At 35.2% G+C, this 21,229-nt stretch overlaps 1 protein-coding gene across 2 annotated transcripts in view; it reads left to right on the top strand.

Annotated features, from left to right (window-relative positions):
* LTN1 (listerin E3 ubiquitin protein ligase 1) overlaps positions 1-21,229 on the top strand; it is a 69,462-nt gene that overhangs the window by 8,018 nt on the left and 40,215 nt on the right. For both annotated transcript variants that reach the window (XM_046002758.1, XM_046002757.1), the window contains exons 4-14: positions 48-278; positions 2,146-2,198; positions 2,898-3,078; positions 11,235-11,408; positions 11,983-12,173; positions 13,153-13,288; positions 14,399-15,208; positions 15,797-15,838; positions 18,261-18,450; positions 19,140-19,379; positions 20,178-20,331. In XM_046002758.1, the coding sequence (XP_045858714.1) occupies positions 48-278; positions 2,146-2,198; positions 2,898-3,078; positions 11,235-11,408; positions 11,983-12,173; positions 13,153-13,288; positions 14,399-15,208; positions 15,797-15,838; positions 18,261-18,450; positions 19,140-19,379; positions 20,178-20,331 (2,402 nt within the window). The remainder of the gene's footprint in view (positions 1-47; positions 279-2,145; positions 2,199-2,897; positions 3,079-11,234; positions 11,409-11,982; positions 12,174-13,152; positions 13,289-14,398; positions 15,209-15,796; positions 15,839-18,260; positions 18,451-19,139; positions 19,380-20,177; positions 20,332-21,229) is intronic.

The following is a 21,229-nucleotide window of genomic DNA, read 5'->3' as shown; positions in this document are numbered from 1 at the left end:
ATTTTTATGGGCTAGAGCTATTTTAAACTATGTTGTATTTTCAATAGGACCATGATCGCCGGGTTCGAGAAGCCACACAGCAGGCTTTTGAAAAACTTATTCTTAAAGTGAAGAAACACTTGGCTCCTTACTTAAAAAGTTTAATGGGCTATTGGCTAATGGCTCAGTGTGATACTTACACACCGGCTGCATCTGCAGCAAAAGATGCCTTTGAAGCAGCTTTCCCTCCAAGCAAGCAACCTGAAGCCATAGCATTTTGTAAGGATGAAATTACTAGTGTAAGTTCTTAGCACTGCTTTTTTTATTCCTCAAATATTTAAGGGATATAAGGCATATTATAATGACAACTCTTTTATGTGGCCTTGTGAAGGAATAAGTAAGTGAAATATTCCTAATGGAAGAGGACCTTTTAAAAATGGTGTTTAACAAAATTGACCATTTTTGATTTTTAACATAAGTAACATTTTGGATTGAATCTTTGTAAGTTATTTAAATGTTTCATCTTTAATTTATAAATCTTAGTCATAGTACTTAAAAGATTTTGGTTTATGCTTTATATTACAAAATCTGAAGAAAGAATACATCTTAAAAATAAATCTAAGTTTATTTTTCCCCACATTTCCGTATCAGTACATGTATACAGATCTACTTCATTCTTTTTTTTGGCTTTCTGATATGGATGTACAATGGTTTATTTAATTCCTTTTATATTAATAAACATTTGGGGTTTTCCCTCAGTTTTTTATTATAACAAATACTGCTTGAGTGAACAATCCTTGAATAGATCTCTTCATACCCTGTGGGAGTGATGGAATTTATAGTAATGGTATGTTGGGTCAAAGGATAAGAACATGTAAAATGTTCGTAGATAGTGATAAATTGCCCTTCAGAAGGCCATACAAATAGCCTTACATATCTTCCCACCTAACACCTCTCCTACGTACACGTGTGCATTCTGTTTCCTTGTTTAAGTTCTTGGTTCTTCCATTGTTTTTTTTTTTCAGGTTTACCAAGTTTGTTTTTCTAGGGACAGGGTTTGTAGCTTTAATCATATTCTCAAAGGGAGTTCTCTAACCCGAGAATCACTGGTTTGTTTAAAATATCAAAGTGGTAAGTGTTGTGAGAGTGAAGTGTGATGAGTTGGAACACTAAGGGTTTTAGAAAATGGATTTCGAGACAGCTGATTTGGCTGTTCATAGTTTTTCATTTGGTTGATTTTTTGTTCTTGGTTTTATTATGGATGGATAACTGTTCACTGAATATGTGGATTATTTCCTCCATTGTTCTCCCTTTACTTGGTTATGTATACAGATACTGAGTTTGAACTTTCTCAAGTTCAAAACCAATTTTGTAGAGAAGAGTTAGGCAAATGAAGACCAAAATGTGAGATTTATAGGTATTACATTATACTGTCCTTAAGAACATAGGTTCTGAGTCATACCATTGGTATGCACGACTAGTTTTGCATGTAACCTTGGACAAGATTCTGTGCCTTCATTTCTTCATCTATTAAAGTGGAAATTTTACTTTATTGTGTAGTTGTGAGGATTAATTTAATTAATGGATGAAATGTGTTCAAAGCAATACTGAACATGTGGGAAAGCTAACTAAATGTTACCTGTTGTTATTGCTGATAAAAGGGGTACTAGAACAATAGGTTCCCTAGTCTGCACCCCGGAAGTAGGCAGACTTAACCCACTTTGAATGGAACCTTAGACTTTCCTCCATGATGAAGCAGAGCACAACATTGGTCTCCTCTGTGAGCTGGGAGGCACTCAAAAAGAGGGGCGAAGAAAACAACCTAATTTCTCTCCCAAACTTACTCATCGGGAATTCTGCTTCACTGCTGTGTAGAAGAGGAATGGAGGAGCAAGAGACCAGGAATATTTAAGGGAAAATTCCTCTTGACAGGTACTGGAGATGTTCAGAAGTACCCTCTCCTTTTTACCCCCAAAGCAGTCAACCTTGGGGATTGATAGGGAAAGAAAAATAGGTAAAGTTCAAATCTTTTAGTTTTGCTCCTTAATTTGCTACTTTTTTGGGGTAGGGGTAAACACTTTAAGGTCAGGTAAGGTTATGCTTTAACTATTCACCATTGACAGTTCAATAAAATCTCAAGGCTATGGAATTTTCACCCCTTTATAGGTACTGCAGGATCATCTTATAAAAGAAACACCTGATACACTCAGTGACCCACAGTAAGTTATGTTCTATCTATGTAACTCATGTTAAGGATTTCTTTTGCTCATAAATAATAAGATGATCATTTCAAGGTCACATTTTTTAAAAAAGGAATTGTAAAAGTAGAGCTGAAAATATTAATATAATGCTATATGTCAAATGCTGTTTTAAGTGTTTTTACTTGCAAGTTGTCCTGTTATTTAATTGGAATTATCTGGAAGTTATGTGTCTTGTTCTTTTACAAAGAAATATTTTCATATTTTTCCCACATTTACCTTTTGATAGTCCTAGCAGGAATCATTTTAAGGTCTGGTTAAAATAGTGAAGAACTATGGGTAGTTCTGTTGAAAGAGTAGTAAAATGTCCCATTTACTTTTATGTACTAATAAAATATTAGAAGTTCATAATGGGAAGTAATCTTAGATGCACTGATACCTGTTTCCTAGAATCATTTTGCTACTGAGAGCAGAATATTTGCAGTTTTATTCAAGCCACAACTTTTAATCTACTTTGACCTTGTATAAGTTGAAAATATGTGATTAAAATTCTGTTTATGTTTATATTTTAAGGGAGGAAGGTGGGCACAGGGAGATAGAATGTAGAAATAAAGCACTTCAGTCACTCTTTAATGATAAAACTTTTAAAATAGAAGTGCCAAATATATAGTTTGGCTTATTCTCAATCCTTATATATATTTATTTTCTTTTCACATCAAGAACGGTTCCAGAGGAAGAAAGAGAAGCTAAATTCTATCGGGTTGTAACTTGTTCCTTATTGGCATTAAAAAAATTGCTTTGCCTGTTACCTGATAATGAGCTTGATTCTCTGGAGGAGAAATTTAAGTCTCTTTTATCACAGAATAAGTTTTGGAAGTATGGAAAACACAGTATACCTCAGGTATCTTAATCTTTTATTGTAAACATTTCTGTGATTCCTTTTTTCCACTTTGATATTGTTTATATTTTTGCTTTATGCATATTATTTATGTTTAAAACTGTGAACACATCTTCGTGATTAGACAGAATTCCTCTTTTACTGCAATATTACTGTATTTTCACTTTTTTATTTAGTTATTTAGACCTCAAATTCTGAGTTATATTATCATACTCCTCTGTTCTTGGTGCTTCAAAATTGTTTTGTGTGAGGCTCTTCTAACTTAATGCATTTTTTTCTCTTTTGTCTCTGCTTCCCCCTCCATCCTCCACTTCTACCAGCTAACCATTCTAAATGTGCATAGTGTATGTCCTTTTGTATATAAAGTTGGTGCTTGTTATTCCTGGTAATTAGGTTATATGAAGAACCTAGGAACATTGAATTAGTGAATACTGAAGCATTGCTCTTAGGGGAAATACAAGATTGGGTGCCTGCGAGTCTTTGGTCTCATCATTTTTCTCAGTTGGTCAATGTATAACCTTGTTTAATGTATGTTTAAAAACATCTTAATATATATTGCTTATTCATTAACATTAAATTCATGGACAATAGCACTAGAAGTCCCACCTGAATGAAGCTTGTCTAACACGAATTTTATCTGTTAGGTGCAGTACAGCCTTTTTGCTTGTATTTTTAATTCACATAAATGGTATTATATTTCATTCCATTTATTTTTTACTTAGTAGTTCTTTTTTTTTAAAGATTTTACTTATTTGACAGAGAATACAGCGAGAGAGGGTATACAAGCAGGGGAAGTAGGAGAGGGAGAAGTAGTCGGGAACCCCAATGAGGGTCTCCATCCCAGAACCCTGGGATCATGACCTGAGCCGAAGGCAGACACTTAACGAGTAGGCCACCCAGGCACCCCTTATTTAGTACTTCTTAAGTACTGGGTGGCTCAGTTGATTAAGTGTCTTAACTGTTGATTTTGGCTCAGGTCATGATCTTAGGGTCATGAAATTGAACCTTTTGTTGGGCTCAACTCTAAGCATGGAGCCTGCTTAAGATTCTCTGTCTCTCCAAAAAAAAAAAAAAAGAAAGAAAGAGTACTAAAATACTTTAAATCTATCATGTTCTTAAATGTATATTTTGTCCGTACCTTCTAACTGCTGTGTAGTATTCAGAAATTTGCATCCCTTCCATTTTACCCGCACTGCCTTCTCGCAGTGGTGGAGACCCTGATTGCCTCCAACTCCCTGCCCTCACAAACAGTGCAGCAGTGAACTCTTCATATACCTTCAGATCTGCAAGGATTTCTTTTTCTGAAATTCTCTTAACTTCTGAATTGCTGAATCAAAGGGTATATGCATACTTAATTTTTTGAGTGATGCCAGATTGTTCACCTGAATATTAGTCTCAACTGCCATTGCATGGTGTGTCCTATAGGTATCCTTATATTCTAGCCAGAACTGAGCATCATTCAGCCCCCAGATTTTTATCTAACAGGAGTTCAAATGATAGTTGTAATTACTCTGCTGACTGGTGACTTTCAGCATCTCTACATAAGCTTTTAAAATTTTTGTGTTTCTTCTGTAAATTACTTGTGTATATCTTTCTCCTTTTTCTTTTGAAGTTTTCTTATTTTACAAGAGCTTTTGTATATCCTAAATACTTCTGTTGTTTTTAGGCATTGCAAGTAATCTACCATTCTGTCACCTTTCCTAGGTCGTCTTTATTATTTATTAATTTTAAAATATTTATTTTTTTATTTATTAGAGAGACAGCAAGCACAAGCAGGGGGAGAGGCCAAGGGAGAGGGAAAAGCAGACTTCCTACTGAACAGGGAGCCTGATACAGGGCTTGATCCCAGGGTCCTGGGATTATGACCTGAGCTGAAGGCAGCCGATTAACTGACTGAACCACCCAGGTTACCCTCCTATGTCCTCTTTAGAAAGAAATTGTGATTTTTCTGTAATCAAAGTGACTGATTTTGGCATATGAAGGCCTTTTCCGCTTTAAGCCATAAAAACTATTTTTAATAGTTATATCTTTTATAGTACTTTTACTTCTCATATGAAGTCTTTAATCCATTAATAATCTACCTTTTTATATAGTGTTAAGTAGAGATCTAGTTAGTTACCTTTCTCTTCATGTATAATGAGCCAGTTTTCCCAACATTACCTAGTAAACTATTCATTCTTTTCCAACAAATTTATGGTCCTGCCATTGTGGTACATTAAATTTCTACATGTTCATAGGTTTATCTCTAAACCTTGTCTTCTGGTCCATTAGTTTTTGTTTGTTTTTTTTTTATGCCAGTACCAGAAGTTTGCATCCATTCCATTTTAATATGACATGTTAACATGATATTATGATATATCCCAATACTACGTGGTCAGGTGAGTCACTTTTTTTTAATCCTTGTCTTCAGGATTGACCAAGTCGTTTTAGACCTTTATTCTTCAAGGGCACCTGGCTGGCTCAGTCAGTACAGTTTATGACTCTTGGTCTCAGGGTCACGAGTTCAAGTCCCATGTTGAGGTTAGAGGTTGCTTAAAAAAGACAAAATAAAACCACACCACTTCATTCTTCTATATAAATTTCAGTAGATTTATTGAATTCCTCACTGGAATATTGATTGGGGTTGTAGTGAATGATTTGGAGAGGCTTGCTCTCTGTTGCTCTCTTTATGATGAATCTGATGTATCTCTCAGATTATTCATGGATTTAAAAAACATGCTAGAATATATTTAAGATTTTATTTATGTATTTTAGAGAAAGAGCAAGCAGGGGGAGTTGGGGAGGAACAAAGGGAGAGGGAGACAGAGAATCTGAAGCTGAGCATGAAGCCCACACTGGGGCTCGATCTCATGACCCTTAGGTCATGACCTAAGCCAAAGTCCAACGCCACCCAGGCGCCCCTCCTAGAATAATTTTTTTTTTTTTTTTAAAGATTTTATCCATTCATTTGACAGAGAGAGATCACAAGTAGGCAGAGAGAGTGAGAGGGAAGCAGGCTCCCCGCTGAGCAGAGAGCCCGATGTGGGACTCGATCCCAGGACCCTAAGATCATGACCTGAGCTGAAGGCAGCGGCTTAAACCACTGAGCCACCCAGGCGCCCCTCCTAGAATAATTTTTAAACCAACTTTATTGTGGCATAGTTTACTCATAGTAAAATGGGGCCGTTTTAGGCAGAGAGTTTGATAAGTTTTGACAAATGTGTATACCCATCTACATGTATGTAGCCATATAAACACTATAATCAATATATAAAACATTAAAAAAAAGATAAAATGTTGTGTCATCCTCCCCGTAACTGTAGGCAACCAATGATCTGCTTTCTGTTACAACAGATTAGTCTTTTGTGGGTTTTCATATAAATGGAGCCAAACATTACTCTTTGGCTTCTTTTGCTCAGTATAATGTTTTAAGATTCATTCAATGTTGTTGCATATCAGTAGTCCATTCCTTTTTATTGCTTAGTTTCATGTAGTCTTTGTATGGACATGGGTTTTCATTTTATTTGGGCAAGGAAAGAAATTGGTGGTTGATAAGGTACATATATGTTAAATTTGTAGGGAGTTTCCAAACTATTGACCGAAGTGATTGTATACACTTTCATCAGCAGCGTATGAGATTTTTAGTTGCTCCATATCCTTACTGCAATATTGTCAGTTGTTTTAATTTAAGCCATCCTCATGGATGTGGAATCAGGGATTAGTAAACTATATATGTAGCTCATGTGTCAAAATCCTGCACATCTATTTTTGTAAATAGTACTTTGTATTGTCTTTGGCTGCTTTCATGCAAGTAAAACAGAGTTAAGTAGCTGGGAGAGAGACTAGATGGTTTACAAAGCCTAACCTGTTTCCTCTCTGGCTCTTTTTTTTTTTTTTTTTTTTTTTTGTTTATTTGACAGAGAGAGGGAACACAAGCAGGGGGAGTGGGAGAGAGAGAAGCAGGCCTCCCACTCAGCAGGGAGCAGATGTGGGCCTTGATCCCAGAACTCTGGGATCATGACCGAAGCTGAAGGCTGACACTCAATAATCTGAGCCAAAACTGGTGCCCTTACTGTCTGGCTCTTTAAAGAAAATGTTTACTGACTCTGGGGTAGAGATTTTCCATTGTGATTTTAATTTGTGTTTTACTGATGGCTGATGATGTTGAACATCTTTTAATGTGTTTCTTGGCTATTTGTGTATCTTTTTGAGGTGTTTGTTCCAACCTTTCTCTCACTTTTTAATTTTTTATTTCTAAAGTTTCTACTGGCTTTTTGTATTTTTTTTTTTTTTTTTTTAAGAGAGTACACATACAAGCAAGCAGTGGAGGGAGGGGCAGAAAGGGAGGGGGAGAGAGGGAATCCCAGTCTCTATGCCCAGCACAGAGCTGACATGGGGCTCCATCTCTTGACCCTGAGATCATGACCCGAGCCAAAATCAAGAGTCAGACACTTAACTAACTGAGCCACCTGGGTACCCCATTTAAAAAAAAATTTTTTTTATTTAAAAATGTTAAAGTAAGCTTCACACCCAACATGGGGCTCGAACTCAAACCTGAAATCAAGAGTGCGTGCTCTACCGACTGAGCCAGCCGGGCACCTCTCTTTCCTCTTCTACCCGTGTTAAAACTGAGTTTTTGGTTTTTATTTTTGAGTTGTGAATGTGCTTTATATATTGTGGATGCAAACATTTTGTCAGATAAAGAATTATGAATGTTTTCTTTTAGTCTGTGGCTTAACTTCTCATTTTCTTAATGTTTTTAGAGAGTAGGTTTTTAATTTTCATGAAGTCCAATTTATCATTTTTTTCTTTTATGATTCTTGCTTTTGATTTTTTTTTTAAAGGATTTTATTTATTCATTTGACAGAGGTCACAAGTAGGCAGAGAGGCAGGCAGAGAGAGAGGAGGAAGCAGGATCCCTGCAGAGCAGAGAGCCCAACGTGGGGCTCGATCCCAGGACTCTGGGATCATGACCCGAGCCTAAAGCAGAGGCTTTAACCCACTGAGCCACCCAGGCACCCCTTGCTTTTGATTTCTTATCTAAAATCTTTGCCTACCCCAAGGTTGCAAAGATTTCTCTATTTTATTCTAGAAATTTTATAGTTTAGATTCATTTAGAATTAATTTTTGTGTGTCACATAATGGTGAGAATCAAATTAATTTTTTAAAAGATTTTATTTATTTGAGCAAGAGAGAGAGAGAGCATGAGGAGGCAAGAGAGGCAGTTGATGAAACAGATTCCCCACTGAGTAGGGAGCCTGATGTAGGGCTCAATCCCACGACCCTGGGATCATGACCAGAGCTGAGGGCAGAGTCACCAACTGAACCAACCACTTCTCCATGTTAACTTTTTTCATAGAATTATCCTGAAAGTTGAAAGACTTTTTTTTTTAAAGATTTTATTTAAAAATAAATAGGCAGCAAGGCCGGCAGAGAGAGAGGAGGAAGCAGGCTTCCCGCGGAGCAGAGAGACCGATGTGGGGCCTGATCCCAGGACCCTAGGATCATGACCTGAGCCGAAGGCAGAGGCTTTAACCCACTAAGCCACCCAGGTGCCCCTGAAAGACTGTCTTATCCTTATTCTGGCACCCTTGTCAAAATTCAGTTGACCATATATCTTGGATCTTAATTTTAGACTCTATTCTGTTGCATTTATTTATATGTTTACCCTTACACCAATACCACACTCTCTTGATTATTGTTATTTTGTAATAAGTTTAGAAACCCTCCAACTTTTTTTTTTTTTTTTTTTTTTTTTTTTTCAAAAATTTTGAGGCTATGTTAGGCCCTTTTCATCCTAAAATAATATTTTATAATGTGTTCTATCCTGGACAAGTTTATAGTTTTTGATGCTATTGTGAAATATGGGATGTTTTTTATTACATTTTTATTACATTTTTGTATTTTGTTTGTACTGATCTAGGTATTTTATACTTTTGTATGTTAATTTTATATTCAGCAACTCTCTCAAACTCTTGTTAGTTCTAATAGCCAGTGTTTAGATCTTTTTGAATATTTTTCATAGCCTGTTATTTTGCTATGACTATAGTTACTTATTTGGGTTACTTTCCAATTCTTTTTTTTCCTTTGTCTCTTTGTATTAATTAGGTCCTCTAGTTGAATAGAAGTGTTGATAGCTGGCATGCTTTTCTTGTTTCTAACTTTAATGAAATAGTTGTATTCTCTTAATATTTTGAGTATGATGCTTTCTCTAGGTTTTGTAAGGTTTAAAATTTCCTTTTTATTCTTAATTTGCTGAGTAGTTCTGTCATAAATTAATGATCAAATTTCCTTGATTGCTTTTTCTGATATGTTTAAATGATCATATAATATTCTAGCCTAGCATTTAAGAGATAAACTTAGTCATGCTGTATATTTATCTTTTTAAATACACTGCTAACATTGATTTGGTAATATTTTATATAAAATATGCAGAAATAAAGTACTTTATGGTGTTAAGCATATATGTATGTGTATTTTTCTAATCCTGGAAAATATTATTATTATACTTTGAATCTTCATTTAGATTTACCTACATATTTGTTGCTTTGTTTGCTCTTTATTCCCTTTTTCATCTCTTACCTTCCATCTGGGATCATCTGCCTTGTATGTAGAACACGTATGTAGAACACAAGAACTTGTCTTATATTAGTCTGCCAATGATGAAGTCTTTTTCTTTCCTCTATCAGATGTTTTTATTTCACTTTCATTTTTTTTAAGGTTTTATTTTTTCAAGTAATCTCCACGAAATGTGGGGTTCAAACCTACAACCCCAAGATCAAGAGTCTTATGCTTTACCAACTGAACCAGCTAGACACCCCTTCACTCTCACTGACATAAATTTTTACTGGGTACAGGATTAAATACAGGCAATTGTTTTTTGTTGAAGATATTCCACTGTATTCTGACTTAATATTGTTTCTATTGAAGTTAGATGTCAGTCTTACAGTCCTTCCTTTGAAGGTAGCTTGTCTTTTTCCTCTGGCCACTTTTAAGGTTTACTCTTTGTTTTGTTTTTGTTTTTGCTTTTGTTTTTTTGTAGTTGCACCATTATGTGTCTTGTTGTGGCTTTTTTTTGTGTATCCTGCATCCTGCTTGGGACTTTTTGGGTTTCTTGAGTTGTACATTGGTGTATTTCATTGGCTCTACAGAATGCTCAGCTATTAACCTCTTCAGATATTTCCATTGCTTCATTCTCTCCTCTCGCTTTGGGATTCTGATTTAATATATATTAAACCTTCTTTATTCTCTGTGTCTTATGTTGTCCTTGCTGTTTTTCATCTTTTTTCTCTTTCCATGCTACTTGGTAGATAATTTCTTTAGCTCTTTATTTGTCATTATCTGTTCTTAAACTGTGAATTGAGTTCTAATCTATCTATCATGTATCTATATTTCTTTCTCCCTATTTATTTCTAGTTTAGAAATTGTGCTTCGGGGCGCCTGGGTGGCTCAGTGGATTAAGCCGCTGCCTTCGGCTCGGGTCATGATCTCAGGGTCCTGGGATCGAGCCCCGCATCAGGCTCTCTGCTCCGCGGGGAGCCTGCTTCCTCCTCTCTCTCTGCCTGCCTCTCTGCCTACTTGTGATCTCTCTCTCTGTCAAATAAATAAATAAAATCTTAAAAAAAAAAAAAAGAAATTGTGCTTCATTCTTTTTCACATTTGCTGTGCTTTTTCTGAGATCCTTTTTCCTTTCAGATTTCTTTAAACCTTTGTTTCTTTAAATATAATAAAAATTGTTGATAAAGAATTTGTAACATAATTCTAAGATCTAAGAATTCTCAGATCTCTGTGTCATCTTTTGTTTCTGCTGATAGTAGCTCATGGTTTTTTAGTTTTTGTTTGTTTGGATATATTTAACTTTGTGCAGCCTCGTAGCCTTGTGCATCAGTAGGAATAATATGAGGCCCCAGCTGAAGGCCTCAGCCACTGGAGAGGATCTGTGTTTGCTTCAGCCAAAGAAATAGAAGGTTGAATTCTTTCTGCCTTCCCTTTTATGTGGTAATTTCTAATGTCTTTTCAACCCCCATACTCTACAGAAGACTTTAAAATGTTTTTTGTAGTCTTTTTAGTTTTATTAATGAGAGGGTTAGTATGAATAAACTATCAGCTATTAAGTAAAAAATTTCATTGTAGGTCTGTTAGGCTTTAATTTAATCCAGCTTTTCATTTTTTTGTTTTAGATCCGCTCAGCTTATTTTGAGTTAGTTTCTGCTTTGTGCCAGCGTATTCCACAGTTGATGAAAGAGGAAGCATCTAAAGTGAGCCCATCTGTTCTACTTAGCATTGATGACAGTGACCCCATTGTGTGTCCAGCTCTCTGGGAAGCTGTACTTTATACACTTACAACTATTGAGGTGTGTAAAAGAGGTACATTTAATACATCCTGGAATATTTGTTGTCTTAGAAGTTTGTATTTTAGAAGCCTTAGGTATGTGTGAGAGAGAGCCTATCAAATTATACTATCTAAAACTTACTGGGAAAAAAATGCTTTCTTAGAAATAAAATACTTAATCTGAAACTTGGTATAAATCTTAAACTGACTATAAAATGGCATTGAGTTTTTATTGTACTTTTTTTGTTTAGCCAGTATCAATTATTCTTTAAACCTAATGTGGTCCAGTCAAGTCAGTATATCTGAATCTTATATTTAAGATTGAATACTGCTGCCCGTTTTATAGAACAGCTTTTATAGAAGTCTTTTAAGTTAATTATTTCTGATCAGTTATGTCCTAAGCATGTGGGGTATATGATTTCTATATGTAATAAATTTATTAAAGTTTCTGAGTTTTAGTTTAAATTTAGTTTTAGTGTTGAGAGATTTTAGCCTAAGTAGAATACATGATTAATACTTCTGAGAGCCTATATGTCTCCTAATTGGGAAAAGTATTCTATGATCTCTAATTATTATTATAATCTTTCCTTTGTTAGGACTGTTGGCTTCATGTAAATGCAAAAAAAAGTGTGTTTCCGAAGCTGTCAGCTGTGATCCGTGAGGGTGGTCGGGGTCTGGCTACTGTCATATATCCTTATCTTTTGCCGTTTATCAGCAAACTCCCTCAGACCATTACAGATCCAAAGTTGGATTTCTTCAAAAATTTTCTCACCTCTGTTGTTGCAGGGTAAGGAGTTTAAATTTCTTTTTTTCTTTTTTTTTTTTTAAAGATTTTATTTATTTATTTGACAGCGAGAGAGAGAGAGATCACAAGTAGGCAGAGAGGCAGGCAGAGAGAGAGAGAGAGAGAGGGAAGCAGGCTCCCTGCCGAGCAGAGAGCCCGAAGCGGGACTCGATCCCAGGACCCCGAGATCATGACCCGAGCCGAAGGCAGCGGCTTAACCCACTGAGCCACCCAGGCGCCCCAGGAGTTTAAATTTCTTGATCGTTAAAGCAAGAGATTTTTCTTGTTTGCATACATGGATAGGATGACATACTCATTATTGTCTTATTTAAATTTCTCCATATTGTTTTGCTATTCATTAAACACTTCTAAAGTTTTCAGAGAATTACAATTGGAATGCTTTTCTTAGGTACTTTCAAGGCTTCAGTGGTAATACACAGTAGAAAGTGCAATGAATATTGTAAGACCTTAGATGGACATAGACCATTTTTAAAATGTCATTTTTTGGTATGTTGATAAATGCAAATGCGCAAGTGGAAAAAATGAACCTCTGAAGAGTTTGTAACTTCCATAAACTTAAATATGATAGCTATTTAAAGTCATAATTAAAAAAAAATTTCAATGTACTTGTTGAACTTAATAAAAGATACTCAGTTTATCTAATAAAAGATACTCAGTTTTTTTTAATGATTACAAAATTATTTTTTACTACATTATTATCTTTATTTAAGTCCTGTCTTTAAAATATGGAGATGGATTTGTTCCTGAATAGAAAATAATTGTGTATTCTCTTTTGTTGACATATTTGAAATTGTGCTTTTTTCACACTTCAAGTTCCTATTGTTCTTAGTTTTCATTTTAAGAATTTTACTGTAAAAAATTCTCTTCTTTTGGTATGATCTGTGTCTTTATTTTGGTGTTTCTGAGTTGCTTATTTTCTTTTTTGTGAGAGAATAAGCCATAGTTATTTATTATTTCTTAGGCTATCAACAGAAAGAATAAAGACCAGCTTTTCAGAATGCTCAGCAGTAATATCAGCTTTTTTTGAATGCTTACGTTTCATAATGCAACAAAACTTAGGTGAAGAGGAAATTGAAGAGATGCTCGTCAATGACCAGGTACTTACAAATGTAAAAATCATCAGTGCCTTTGCACATTGACTTATAAAATTAAGCTCATTGTATCTTGTCATTTTATTAATTAGTCTTCATATAGATTTCATTTTTGTAATTTACATATTAAGTAATGTGTATTTCTGACCAGCTAAATAAAAATTCTATGTTGTTGGTTGCCAAATAATACCATAATTTCTGAGTACTAATTAGTCTCTGGATGTGCAATCCCTGTTTTGTAGAGTTGTAACACAAAACATAATTACAAAGTTGTTATTTGTGGTTTTTTATATTATATGCAAATTATACAATAATTTGTTACTTATAAAATATTTAACTCCTTTTGTGAAAAATTGTACTTGGCTTTTAGAACCAGTGATGAAAGCAAGTTCTGGAATATGGTTCCTTATGTTAGGAAATTAATGAAATTACATAAGCATAGATCCTGGTTGATATCTCACTTAACTACCCTTAGTAATTTAAGAAAAAGGGTTCTGAATTCTGTTGGGTCCTATATGTCTTTCATATTGATTTAGAAAAAAGTAAAAAACTTGAAGAAGTTCAGAAAATGCGAAAAAAACTGTATTATTTGTTAATGACCAATAATCTTGGTTAATTATATCATAAAAAGAATAATTTAGGGGGAATGCAGTGAAATCTTTAACCTCTTTGTATGATATGAAAATGACCTTCAAGTTGACTCTTCAGAGTTTTGAGGGGGAAAAAAATCAATATTTTTCAGTTATTAAATATGGAATTTTATAGTGTTTTATAAATACCTTGTTTTTTTCATTTTTTTCCTTTCCTTTTCTTTCTTTCTTTTTTTTTTTTTTTAATTTTGAGAGAGAGAGAGCAAGCAAGCAAGCAAACGAAAAGAGGGGCAGAGGGAAAGGTATAGAGAGAATCTTAAGCAGGCTCCATGCCCAGCTCAGAGCCTGACTCCGGACTTGATCTCTAGACCCTGAGATCATGACCTGTGCCAAAATCAAGAGTTGGCAGCTTAAGGGCCTCCCCGCCCTTGTTTATTTCATTTCATTTATTTTTTTTTACAAATACCTTGTTTAAATTTTATTTCTCCTGAAAATGGAACTTTTCCATTTCTACCTTCTCTTTTAGTTGATTCCTTTTATTGATGCAGTTCTCAAAGACACAAGATTGCAAGATGAGCAGCTGTTTAACCATTTAGCAGAAACTTTAAGTTCCTGGGAAGCCAAAGCAGATGTGGAAAAAGATGATAAAAAAGCTCACGGTTTGGACAAAGTGCTGCTAAATTTTTGGGAAAGACTGTCAGAGATCTGTGTGGAGAAAATCAATGAGCCAGAAGCTGATGTGAAATCAGTGTCAGGTGTATCTAACCTGCTACAGGTCCTTCAGAAGCCAAAGAGCTCGCTGAAGTTGAATAAAAAAAAAGTTGGTAAGGTTAGATTTGCTGATGAGCTGCCTGAAAGTAATAAGGAGAATGAAAAATGTGTTTCCTCGGAAGGTGAGAACAGTGAAGGCTCTGAATTAATGACTGAACCTTCTCTCACTCATAATTGTTCAGAGCTTATATCGCCACTAAGGAAGAAACCTTTGGAAGACTTGGTCTGTAAACTAGCAATGATGAGTTTTAATTATGTCAATGAGCAAAAGTCGGAGCAACATCTAAGGTTCCTTTCTACTCTGCTCAGCTCTTTCTCTTCAACCCAAGTATTTAAAATGCTTTTAGGTGATGAAAAACAGAGTACTGTCAAAGCCAAACCTCTTGAAATAGCCAGACTAGCACAAAAAAATACTGCAGTGCAGTTTTTATACCAGAAACTGATTGGTTGGCTAAATGAAGATTCAAGGAAGGATGCTGGTTTCTTGGTGGACATTTTGTACAGTGCCCTCCGTTGCTGTGACAATAATATGGAAAGAAAATATATCTTGGATGATCTCATTGAGGTATTGTTGTTGTCTATCTCTATTTTTTTTTTTTTTAAGATTTTATTATTTGACATACAGATCACAGGTAGGCAGAGAGGCAGGCAGAGAGAGAGGAGGAAGCAGGCTTCCTGCTGAGCAGAGAGCCCGATGCGGGACTCGATCCTAGGACCCTGAGACCATGACCTGAGCCGAAGGCAGAGGGTTCAACTCACTGAGCCACCCAGGCGCCCCTGTCTATCTTTTTAAACTGTAATGGTTTATATTGCCACAATAATTATAGATAAGTAGAATGAGACCCACATGGAGGTTATTCTTGGGTGGTTTCTTGGGTGTGAATATCTATTTAAAGAAGAGCAATATATTCTTTCCAATTTTAGTATATGTGCTGCCAAAGCAAGCACAAGCAATACATTCTTGATTGTGATGGGGAGTGTGTGAGACTGGTGTGTTCAGTAAGTATGGTAAGTTGATGAAGGCTTGGTAATAAAAGGCAGAGGTTTTTAGTCTACTTTTTAAAGTTGAAGTTGCTAAAAAAGTTTTTAATTTTGTAGTGATTACATGGTGACTTCATTCCTTCTAGCAGATTATTTCTCTCTCCTCTTTCAGGGGGATCTGAAATGGAATTCTATTCTTCAGGTCATCGAAAAGGTATCTTAGGGATTTTTTTTCCTCCTTTTTTTGTATTTATGGGTATAGGAAAATTAAAACCAGTCATATTCACATGCTGTTAGAGAACTTCCTTCTTTCTTCCCACTATTGAGAAAGCTTTTGTTGTTTGCCTTTCTGTTGTATTATTTTTCTGGTTAGGAGTATCCGCAAAGAGGGACTAGGCTCTGGAAAATCCAGTGTTTCTCTCCTAAGAGATAACAAAGGGAGAGTTAAACATTTGATTACCTTTAAATTAAGACTACAGATTTTACCCTTACTCAGCTTACACTTTCTTCTATAGACATGGATTGAGTGGTTTTAGCTTTGGCTAGAATACCTCAGGAAATTGAGTTTGTTCCACTTTGGAATACTATACAGGTAAATTAAGATCTTGCAGGCTTTGTCTGATTGCCACTTGACTAAATAAGAAAATTAGTGATAAAGATAATGAAAAGAAATCAAGGAACCTAAGCAGTTTAGAAGTTTTAGAAATGGCTTAAGTATTTTATCCTAATGAAGATGTAATGACACAATACTTCCAACCATAGAAATGTTTAGACTAAGTTACCTAAAATATTTTTATTTTAGCATTTTTTTTTATTTTTAAGTTTTATACAGATAACTTTTTAATTTACAGGTTTCTTTTTTTCCCCTCTATCTTTATTTTAATTATGGTAAAAGCCCCATAATAAAACTTGCCATCTTAACTATTTCTGAGTTTACAGTTCAGTGGTGTCAACTATATTCATAGTATTGTGAACCAGTCTCCAGAATTTACCTTGGAAAACTGAAACTCTATGTCCACTAAATAGTGACTTCCTATTTCCCCCAGTAGTTTCTTTTTACAAAATAAATACAGAATATTAATTTACTGCTTTTCAATGAGAGATGTAACTTATCAGATTTGCATTATTTGCATTAGTTTATCCAGTACCTTCTCTCTCGAAAGGCAGGGTATATGAAAAGCCTAATTATCAGAAAACTAGTTGGTAAGTCTAGAATCAGAGCAAAAGGAGTTGGTAATTTAATAAGAGAAGACCATTTCCAACCTAGGAATGCACTTGGCAGGTAGTTCAAATACTCATATCCATTTGGAAGACTATCCCTTCCTGACTACCTGGTCTCTTCACCCCCTTAAAGCTGGTCAGTTTCTTTCTGTGGATTTGTTAAAACATTAAGTATTGTACTTCATGTCTTGCTAACTTGAGAGACATTTAGAAGTTTACTTCCTGGATTCTATAAAATAGATCAGTTTTATTTAGTAAACTGTATTAGGAAAGCCAATGTTATAGCTATCCAGACTCTAGTTTTTCTTTTTGTGCAACTTTATACTTTATGATCAGATTTATAAAGTCAGCTTCTTTAAACACAAACCTGAATTTTGTAACCGGAAAAGGACTTTAGAGATTTTCTAGGTTAATCTTCATTTCTAAACTGAGGAAAGAGGCCCAGGTTGGTTAAGAGATTTATTCAAGGTCATAAAGCCAGAATAGTGGTAAAGCTTGGGCTAAAATAAAAGTTCTGGTTACCTAAGTTTCTTAAATAAGAGGATTGACAGTTTTTTAGGCACTACCCAATCTGCACTTGGATTTTTTTTTTTTCCAGATTGCTTTGAAATGAACCAAGTTGCAAATTCCTTTCTTGTCAGCCCTAAAGCAAAAGAAGCTCTGGAAACATGGATCAGCATGCTTTTGGGGGTGGATTTACAGTTTTTTTTTTTTCCTCTTGCTTCCCCACTCCATGAAAATAAACCAGTTGCTGTTAGATATCTGGCCTCAGTTACTATTGCAGAGAGTAAGGGGAAATAAGGCCCATTGTTCATATTGAAGTAGCTTACCACCATTAAATAATAATTGTTCTTTAATTTTAGTAAAATTAATGAACAAAAATTTAAACTATAGAGCATTTTAAAATCTGTCTTTAAAGTTCATCCATTCATTATTCATTGAACATATCTGCAGTGTTGATAGCAGGTATCAAAGAAGTTTAAGACAGTCTCTACTCTCAAGGAACTTACAATCCCATTGGAAACAAGACATACACAGATGAAACATTATAAATAATAATACAATCCAGTAAGTGCTTTAGAAATTCAGAGAAAAGCAGTGATGAGTATGGACTAGAGTGGATGGGGGAGATTTTGTAAAGCAGGTGGGCTTTGTAACAATTCTGAGAGAATGGATGGGATTTTGATAAGTAAAGAAGAGGGGAGATATTTGTGGTTGGGAAGATAGCATGAGTAAAGCATGAAAGTGTATGTAAGCAAGGCCTAGTGGGGAACAGGGACAATACCAGCTTTTTAGAACTTGAGGAAGAGTGGGGGCCGTGATGATGAAGGGAGGTAATATAGTACAAGTAATATTTTAGGCAGATATATTTTTTGATCTTCCTTCTAATCTTTGCTTTGATTTTGTGGTTTTAGGCATGTTCTAGTTCAGATAAACATGCTTTAGTAACTCCTTGGCTAAAAGGAGAAATCCTTGGAGAGAAGTTGACAGCCTTGACGGATCACCTTTGTAGTAAGGACTTGGAATCCTCAGGATCTTCTGAATCTTACTTCTCAGAAAGATGGGCTCTTCTAAGCTTGGTATTATCCCAACATGTTAAAAATGGTAGGCAAAAATATGGCTTTTGTTTTTTAGTAGGAATAAATCTTTCACTTTTGGGGAGAGGTTCCATGTTGCCAAGTTTGCATGTAATTGATTGAAAATAACAAGACTTCATTCAGATATTTTAATTTTCTAAGCACCCTAAATGTTTATTAATCTTTCTAGCATGACTTGGAAGTCATTGTAATATTTTCAGTTTTATATTAAAGGTTTTTTTTTTTTTTTTTTTAAGATTATTTATTTATTTATTTATTTATTTGACAGAGAGAGAGATCACAAGTAGGCAGAGAGGCAGGCAGAGAGAGAGGAGGAAGCAGGCTCCCCGCGGAGCAGAGAGCCCAATGCGGGGCTCGATCCCAAGACCCTGGGATCGCGACCCGAGCCGAAGGCAGCGGCTTAATCCACTGAGCCACCCAGGCGCCCCTATATTAAAGGTTTTTAATAGCAAAGCTGTTAAGTAATTTTATAGAGTATTGCTTTTTTTTCTTTTTTCTTAATTAAAAAATTTGTTTTACTTGAGGGCTTTTATGTGTGAGAGATCAGATTGATTTGTTGGTATAATTTCTTTTGTCTACTACATTCTTTTTAATACACAGAAAGATTTAAGTGGTTATTAACCCAAAGTAAGGTATTAAAAAACACAGTTAATATTTTTAAAAATTTTTTGTCTGTGTGAACTTTTTTTCCTCTAGATTACTTGATTGGAGAAGTATATGTGGAGAGAATTATTGTTAAACTTCATGAAACTTTATCCAAAGGAAAGGAATTGTCAGAAGCTGAAAATAATGACTTGTCAGTGTCTTTTATCTGTGATGTGGCCTATAACTATTTCAGCTCAGCAAAAGGATGCTTGCTAATGCCATCATCTGAAGACTTATTATTAACTCTCTTTCAGTTATGTGCTCAGAGCAAAGAAAAAACACATTTGCCAGGTAATAGCCTACTGCTCAAATGTTTTGTTGGGAATCTCCGGCTCTGCCCTTCATAGTGTAAGTGCCCAGGATTTATTAATTGAATCATAATGTACTTGAAAGTTGAAAGCATTTTGAGTAAAGGGGTACAAATCTTAAACACTTTCAGCTTCAGAAACCAAGTTAAAGATGCATGTAGACATTATGTCTAAATTCTTTCTTGATACCAAAGATACAGTTTTAGAAGGGGCCATGATAGATGAGTTAGAATCTTGGCCTCTTTACTGAGTGGCTGTGGTTTGGCAAGTTGCTTAATTTCTTGATGTCTCAAACTCCACATTCATTAAGGGGGAGGTATTAATATCTCTTCCTCACTATTGGTAGATATCAAAAAGAAATTGAAATTGCCTTTTTAAGGACTATATTGCCTTATATATTAATTGAGACTTACTTATGAAAGGAGTGTTAAAAAATACTACTATTGTTAGCCCTCCTCCCACACCCTTTCTTTTATACTAACTTCTCTATTTGGAAAAGGTGTAATATTTTCACATCTCCGAAAGAAGAGTGGTCTTGTAAATAAGTTCAGAGAGGAAGAAAGCTAACTTTAAAAATCTTAACTTGTATTTACATGGCATGAGCTACCTTGTATTATTGCAAATTTATGACATAATTATTTTGTTTTGGCAAAATTTTATGTTTTCCTTTTTTAGCAGTATCTTAAAAATCTCAAGTCTGCATTGAGTTATTTCAGACATTTTGTACTGACGATAGTTGCTTCACAGGGATTACAAATTACTGTTGACATCTTGATTTTAGACTTTCTTGTCTGTAAACTGAAAAATACTTGGCTCTCTGGTGTGAATTTATTGATCCACCAAACTGGCAATACGTATAAACAGAGTACCTTCCTATGTTTGTCTGCTCTGTGGCTGAAGAACCAAGTTCAGTCTTCATCTTTGGATATCAAAAGGTAATTAATGTCTTTTGTGCTCATTTGCTCTCTCTTTAATGCCTGATCACTGTCTTGAAATAAGAGCCCATGATTAATATGAATGAATATGAAAAATAATTTGCTATGTAAGAAATCTATAGGACTTGGGTGCCTGGGTGGCTCAGTTGGTTGAGCATCTGCCTTCAGCTCAGATCATGATCCCAGGGTCCCACGATCGAGCCCTGCATCGGGCTCCCTGCTCAGCAGGAAGCCTGCTTCTCCCTTTCACACTCCCCTTGCTTGTGTTCCCTCTCTTGCTGTGTCTCTCTGGCAAATAAATAAATAAAATCTTAAAAAAAAAAAAAATCTATAGGACTCTAAGAGAAGATCCAGACAAAAAGATTTTTCCAAAAGGAATTTGTTTTAATGGTCATTCATTTAAACTCCCTTAGTTGAAGAGTGATTTGTCTTAGAATATCTGCTGGACTCCAGATTTATGCTCAGTGATGTGATGGTGGTGCCATCCTGTTTCTTGTGGGCTGGTGTGGATTATAACAATGATCTCTTATGGCCATCACACATAGTGATTATTCTTCATTATTTTGGGGCGCCTTATAGCCACTGTTGAATTGCAAATATATTTCACACCTCATGCCTAAATCCATATGTAAAAGTGAAAAACCAAGAGAATGCTTCCAGAGGCTGTTAGGGTTGGGTCATATATTTTTCTGAACATCATGGTTTTGTTCATACAGTAAGATATCTGTATTTCAGAAATATCTGATATGAAATAAGTCAAGTTCCCTTCTTTCTGAGGTAGAAGCAGCACTCAACTTCAAATCATAAATAATGGATTAAATCCACATTTTGCTGTGTGTATGTTGGATATAGGGTAGAGGAGTTGCTTAGCTTCATTTTTTACTAGGCTTTCATTCAG

Source organism: Meles meles, chromosome 4, assembly GCF_922984935.1.
Source record: "Meles meles chromosome 4, mMelMel3.1 paternal haplotype, whole genome shotgun sequence".
In the NCBI taxonomy this organism is placed as follows: Eukaryota; Metazoa; Chordata; class Mammalia; order Carnivora; family Mustelidae; genus Meles; species Meles meles.
Note: the sequence above shows the minus strand (reverse complement) of the source record. Positions and strands in the feature narration are given on the sequence as shown.